General features: G+C 50.7%; 1 protein-coding gene across 1 annotated transcript in view; it reads left to right on the forward strand.

Annotated features, from left to right (window-relative positions):
* Positions 1–7,215, forward strand: part of AKAP13 (A-kinase anchoring protein 13) — a 236,886-nt gene that overhangs the window by 88,096 nt on the left and 141,575 nt on the right. Inside the window, exons 9-10 of the mRNA XM_077774252.1 lie at positions 9–2,342; positions 6,303–6,466. Coding sequence (XP_077630378.1) covers positions 9–2,342; positions 6,303–6,466 — 2,498 coding nt within the window. The remainder of the gene's footprint in view (positions 1–8; positions 2,343–6,302; positions 6,467–7,215) is intronic.

The raw sequence follows: 7,215 nt of genomic DNA on the forward strand, positions 1-7,215 counted from the left end.
GCACGGTGTGTCCGCCGCCGCCTCCCCAGGTGCCCCCCAGCCTGCTGACTGTTCTCCTGCAGTGAGTAACAGAGAGGCCTCTGCCATCCAGGCTGCAGCTGCGGAAACTTCACAAGGTTGTGAGGGGGGTGCCGGGGCCCCGGCAGATCCAAGCCGCCCGCTGGTTCCGATTGCCGCGCAGGCCACGCCTGCAGATGGGCCCAAGCCCTGTGCTCCCCTGTCGAGCGCAGGTGTGGCCGTGCCGCCCCCTGACCTGACCTTTCCTGTGCCCCAGAACGACACAGCAGACCAGAAGTCAGAAACGAATTCGTCTCCTGTGCAAAGCCCAAACAGTGGACCGTCTGTCTGTCTTCCCGCCAGAGGGGATGAGCCGTGTGCTGCCTCTGCGCGGCAGCAGGACACAGTGACTTCTGGTGGCCTGTTGACCACAGAACCCTGTGATGACAGAGTCACCCGGCCTGACAGCAGCCCCCCACAACTGCTGCCCACACAGCATCCACCCGCCGCTGCCTGCGGTGAAGGGCCCCAGGCCAGCCCGGCCACCCCTAGCCCCGTGCGAGATACCCAGGAACACGTGGAATTGTGTCTTCTCCAAGTTTCAGATATAAAGGACCAAGGAGAAGACTTGAAATTAGAAACCTCCCCGATGAGTACGCCCGGGGTGCGTCCGCATGCCGCTGCCCCCGGAGCTGAGGAGGAGCTGGTGCCGGACCAGGCGGTGACATCACACAGGACTTCTCTGGCAGGCAGTCCAGTCCGTGAATCAGTAACCAAAGATGACACGCTTTCTCTTGTCCCCTCCCAGAAAGAAAAGGGAACAGCAACTCCCGGACTGCACAGAGCTCCAGACGCTGGAGACGGCCCTGGCGGGGATGCAGACGGGCCTAGCCGGCAGCTTCTAGAAGACGGCGCCGCGGGCCTGGCCACGGCCTCCACTGCTCTCCAGCTTCAGCCCAGCATGGGGAATGCCAGTCCCACGGGCCTTGGCGAGGAACAAGGGGGTCCCTGCCTCTCGGCAGCCCCCGAAGTTCTGCATCTCAGGGACGGCGCGGACTCCTCTCTGCTGCCTGCGGGTCAGGCCACTGTGGCCTCCAGTTCTGTTCTGACTGAAGAAGGGAAAAAGCTGGTGCCTCCAGAAAGCTCCGAAGCTCAGGGACAAAGTGGTGGGGAGAAAGCAGGGACTTGTCCCTCTGTAAAGGAAAACTCGCTTTCCTCAGGAACGTTTCAGGAAGAGCAGACGACACCACCTCCCGGACCGGAGGCGCAGGGATTCCGTGGAGAACTCAGCTCCACTGGCCGTGCGGAGGACAGCACCCTGGAGCACAGTGACGTGCTGGGCACACCCTCGGCCTGCCCTGATGCAGGAACTCAGCATAACAAGGAAGTGGCCCCACCAGTGCCGCCGCCGCCGCCTGGAGGTGGGGTTGCACCGAGCTGGGTGCCGCCGGGGGCCAGGAGGCCTGCAGAGCCCCGCCGAGAAGGCCTTGGTGCAGAGCAGGGCAGCGCGGCCCCCTTGCCAGGGCTCCTAGCCGGTGGGACTGCGGCCCGCGCGGGCACACTTGCTCTGGGTGTTGGAGTGCAAAACCTTGAATCCCAGGGAACAGACCCTGCTTGTGAGGTGAGCGGCGAGGCGGCGTCAGATGTCGCAGTGGCTGACACACTACCAGGCGCGGGGGACGGGGGACGGACCGTGTCACAGGACACCCAAGACCTCCTGGTTCCGAAAGCCTCGAGCCAGGAGAAGAAGGTGATTCTGGGGTCGCCGGGGCCTTTACCAGGCAGTGGTGTGACTGACCCACAGGGCGCCGCAGCCCCAGAGTCACCACCTCTCCGGCGGAAGGAGGCGGAGCACGGCGGCAGCTTGGGCAGCTCCGGAGAGGCACAGGTGGATGCCCAGGCACATCGCGTCCTGCAGCAACCCGCCGCCACGGAGGTCCCCCCGGAGACCGGGCTCCCATGCACTGGTGAGCAGGCCCCAGGCGGGGAGAGGGGCGCTCCCTCTGCGCCCTGTGCTGTGCGTCTGCCCGAGAGAGCCGACTCCATCGAGGAGGCTGCGAGTCGCATAGTGGAGGCCGTCCTAGATCAAGTCAAGGCCACGGGAGCACTCATCACTGGGGGGTGGACCAGTCACATGTCACTGTCCAGTCCTCCGGAGTCAGGCCCGGTGACCGAGCAGCTGGAGAGTGCTTCTGCAGGGGACGTGAATGCTTTTGTGCCTGGGCAGACCCCACAACTGGGCAGTGTTCGTGAAGAAGCCCCTGGCACCCTTGTGGGGTGTTTGGCTGAAAGCGGGGAGCCAGAGAAGACGGATCCACCTCCTGACAGACCCAAGCCGGCCACAGGTGAGCAAAGTGGAGTTCAAAAGTCACAGCCTGCAGAACAGATTCCCTGAAGAGTCTTTGAGATGTGCTGGTAAAAAGTGGGTGTCTTTGTGGTTTTAGAAGCGTCTTTCATTCATTGGGTACGTTGCCAAGTTCACAGCCCCACCGTCAGGAGAGGCTTGTCAGCTCAGGGTTGGACGGATTTTGCTTCCTGTATTGCAGACTCCTGGCTTGTTTGATTAAGCCTGTAAACGCTCTGCCTGTCAGACCAGGGCAGTGGGAATTTTGCTAACCAAGAAAATTGTCTAGTGCAGGTGCTTTGCAACGATAAAGGAATTTAGCAGATGTTTTATCCACATGGCTTAGTCCTTTTCTCTAGAACTGTGAAAAAGTAGTGCTGAAAAAGTAGGTTTTGCTTGTAAGCCTGGAGCACTTTTCTTCCCCTGTCGTCCTGGTCTGTGTCCTGAGCACATTTAGAGGCAAGGTGGTTTTGTGAAACAGCTGTAAGAGTCGTTCAGTGCGCATGATCCTTTGTCCAAAATGGTGGCATTAGGTCATTGGGGAGGGGTTGGGGGAGGGGAGCTGAGCGAACGCCCTCCCTTTCCTGGCTGAGGAGCAGACTTCTAGTTCCATTGCCTCCTGCTTTCGGGCAGCCGTCTGGGAGTTCAGGCCCCTGCGCAGCGCAGGGCACGGGAAGCAGGATGTCCGCCTAAGTGCGCTGAGCCGCTGTCACAGGGCACACGGCGTGTCTGCTTATCTGGGTGAAGCAGCTGCTCCAAGCAGATTGCTCGCACAGCAGCCTGTCCCATCTGTGGGTAACCATGTCCAGAGAGAGCAGACAGAAACCGCTGTTTCTCGGTGGAAATAAACGGCCTGAATAAAACTTCTTGGGGGTTGAGGCTGAAGCTGAAACCAGAGTCCAACGCGGTGGAGCCGTTAAAGGTCGCTTCGAATCGCACTTTGATGCCACCACCTGTTCCCAGGTGTGAACTGAGGACCCACCTCCATGCTTGCCCCCCGGCTGCGGAGGTAAGAAGGAGCCTGATTCGTGTGTGTGGTTTGTTTTTGCTCTTCCTTCCAATTTTTCAAAATCGCGTTAAGTGTGGTAGGTGTTAGGAGGGTGGGGGCGGGGTGTGTAGAGAAATGAACAAACACAACGAGAAGTTGCTTAGGAAAGAGAGCAACTTCAACACCGTGGGCATTTTCCCTCCCAATGAGGGGTCTTTAACCCTGTGTAATCTTTTTTACCCCCCCCATTGAGGGCTTTAAGAAACCTGAGGTAATGTTTTTGGTGACTTGAGGTTTTTAGTTTTATTCATGTCTTGGGTTGTTAGTGATAGAAATTTGTTGGCCGCTGGCTCAGAATTTAAATGAAAAGGTTTCTTATTTTTAAAATGAGATACAGCAACAAGTCTATTTTGGGGGCCCTGGCAGGTTGACATTTCAGAAGAATAGGGAGTGGCTGTAAGCTGATGCCTGGCCATGTTCTTTTCATTCTGGTGCTATGTCTTTGGCCACATGGGCTGGAAGTATTTGTTTTTCTGGCTCAGCAGTCAGAATTTAACCCAAGCAAGTGCAAATTATGTGAAGTTTGTGTCTGTAACACCCAGAGACAGAAACCAGAGAAAATTTCAAGACTTTGATTTTTAGTAAAATATATAGAGAGGGTTTAGATGCGAAGAGATCATTTTTAAGATTTTGAGGTTTCAGGAAGGAAAATGAGCTGTCTGAAGTTTCAGCTGTGTGTCTGGGTTTAGAGTTGGTTGTTACTTGAGGGCAAGTTACTTGTTCTGCTCGTAGGAGGAGTCATGTGTGTTCAGGGCTCATGATCTTGTATTATAGAGAGAAGTAGCCAGTTATGAAGAAATAAGTACTTTCTTTGGGAGAAAAAATGAAAAGGAAAAAAAAAAGCCAGGATCGGGAAAGTCCCTGGTCACATTGCCCTAGAGACAAAGCACCTGAGTGTGATCTCAGCCAAAGGGTATTTTCTGGGAAGTTTACATTCCGTTCATGGATTTAACCATATGCTTTTGTGAGTGAAGAGACTTCGGTTCAGCTGCTGATTTGGAACCAGCCATGTGGCTTTGGCCCTGTTTCTATATGCTGCTGCAGATAAAATAGAAATTCAGATGAGAGAATACAAAAGTGCTGGTTAGAGACAGTAATGTGGCCCCTGGCCCTAGAGCATTGATCATGGTGGTTTGGGAAGTTAGTTGTACTTGACTGAGCGAGGCCAGGCCCGTAGAAGTTCCCCGCAACTCAGTAATCACTGTTCACCATTGTGATTGGTTGCTGCTTGCCAAGGTCCATGTTTTCACTAGATGGGTATAGGATAGTGAGGTTGTGCTAAAAATCACATCCCCCAAATAAATAAAGGTCATCAACAACTAAAAGAAAAGATTATTCTTATTTAGAAATGTTTTGATTGGGGAGTCCTTCTCCAGGGGGTTGTCTCTTCCGATTCTTTTCACTTTATTTACATTTTCTGGAATGTAATGCGGATTTTGGTTCTTTGGGCAAGGAAACTTGTTTTTGCCCACTTTAAATTGCTAGTAAGATTGTATAATTATAAATGGGAGCAAAGGAAGAAGAATTGATAAATGTTCATTAATAGGAATGTAATGTTCCTAAATTTGAAGTAGACCTTTGGGCACATCATAATGTGCTGTTAGAATAAAATCTTAATAGAATTTATTCTTTGGTGAAAGAAACTTCTCCGCCCTTTGATATAGGGAACATTTTTTTCCACCAGAGTAGTAGCATGACTAGATTAAAACCAGCCACAGAAAAATTTCCACATGAAATTGAGGTGATAGTTCTATTTTTATCTGTATTGTCAAGGTGAATTTTTACTGTAAACTTATCAAAAATGTCAAAGCATAAATTTGCCTTAGACATCATTTGATCACTTCCTTCCTGTATTTACTTGACCATATGGTGGTCAAGTAACAAAAACCACTACAGTTTGGTTTGGTGAGCATAATTCTAAAGAAAACCTATAAAAACATTTTCTTAAAAAAAGGAATTCTAGGGCATGTGGGGGACTCGGTTGAGCAGCTGACTCCTGGTTTCAACTCAGGTCACGATCCCAGGGTCGTGGGATCGAGCCCCACATCGGGGTCCGTGCTGAGCATGTAGCCTGCTTTGGATTCTCTCTCTGTCCCTCTCTTCCCCTCTTCCCCACACTCACTGTCTCTCAAAAGTGAAATAAAACTAAAAAAAAAAAAAAAAAAAAGAATTCTTTAGGGCCCTTGACTGGCTTAATCAGTGGAGCATACAACTCTTGATCTCAGGGTCATGAGTTCAAGCCCCACGTTGGATGTAGAGATTACTTAAATATAAAAATCTTAAAAAAAAAAAGGGGGGGGGCGGAGAATTCCTTGTTTGTCATTATGTTTTGGTTTGGGGAAAAAGTAAAGTTAAAACAGAATGTAATTTACCAGAATACTTCAGTCTTGTCCATCTCAATGATGGATAGATGAGAGCATGCATTATGTTTTTAAAGAAAGTAAGACCCTTCTTAAAGGCTTTATCTCATTCCCAGCAGGTCTTTCCTCTTTGTCCTGTGTAAACATAAACGTCTCTGGTCTCTTTGATGACGATCAAGATGAACTACTTAGTTGTAGCTATTAATCTGTTTCCTTGAATCTTGTGAATATCCTTTTCCACATGTAGTTAGTACCAACTCGAGATCTGTGAGGAAAGAAAGATGCCGTGAAAATGAAAGTTGAGTAGATGTCGAACTGGATGTCGCCTTAGCTGCAAACCCATATAGAGGCCAGGGGAAAACCGAATAACCCTGTGATAAAAGACGAGCTCAGCACGGGGTTCGAAATGACACCAGCCCCACGTGAATACTTCCCCGTTTAGCCCGAGAGCAAAAGCAAACAAAACACGCGAAGCCTGCAGTGAGTTGTGTAAACAGTAAGACACGGGAATTGATTTTTCAGATGCACTTTGTAACCTCCTTCTCCTCTTCAGAAATGCCAGACCTGAAAGCTGCCGATGAGGTGGATTTTCGGAGCAATGGGAGAGCGGGTGTGGCCTCTGCAGAGGTGGCCGTGGGAGGCATGGCCTCTGCAGAGGTGGCCGTGGGAGAGGTGGCCACCACAGCGGAGATGAAACCAGGCCTGAAGACCCAGGCGGTAAGTGGCATTAAGTCTGTGCCAGCACAAAATGTGTTTAGCCTGGTCTGTTGTGTCTGATTTATGGCCTTTTGTTTGTTTGGGCAGCTTTTGTATTTTTTAAACAACGGTATTTCCCCCTTTTCTCTTGCTCCGTCGTGTAGAAATGTGGGTGTGTTGCTGCAGTTAGCTGTCATAGATGGTGTGCACTGCACTGCGTAGCTGTGCAGAGTGGGCCCTTCTCTATGGGTCCTTTGAGGATGATAATGAGCAAGATTTTCCCTATGAGCACAGGACTTCAGGTGTCCTCATGTTAAACGTGTCACAAAATGAGAATTCCCACAAAAGGGGATCTAGTAACCCTTCTTAAACCTGATTCTTAAACTGATTCTTCTTTCTTGAACAGAAAACTGAGCAAAAATATAGAGAACTGAGAGCAAAAATGAGATTTTTAACTTCTAGGTCACTACTAGTTGTCTAAACCGCGTAGCAGGTCACTTTTAGTGATCAAAAAAAGTAAACAAATAAAAAGATTCAGTAGTTTTTTTTTCCATAGCAGCTTTAGTGAGTTGTAATTCACATACCATAAAAGCCACCCATAGAAGTACACAGCTTAGTCCTTTTCAGTGTATTTCAGAGCTGTGCAGAGGTGACCACTGTCTAATTTTAGAACATCATCATCTCCCGAGAAAGCAACTCCGTGCACCTTAGCAGCCCGCCAGGCCCCCCCACCCCCGCCAACCTGCCCGTCCCTCCTCACCCCCCTGGGA

Source organism: Crocuta crocuta, unplaced genomic scaffold (assembly GCF_008692635.1).
Source record: "Crocuta crocuta isolate KB4526 unplaced genomic scaffold, BGI_CrCroc_1.0 scaffold7, whole genome shotgun sequence".
Taxonomy (NCBI): domain Eukaryota; kingdom Metazoa; phylum Chordata; class Mammalia; order Carnivora; family Hyaenidae; genus Crocuta; species Crocuta crocuta.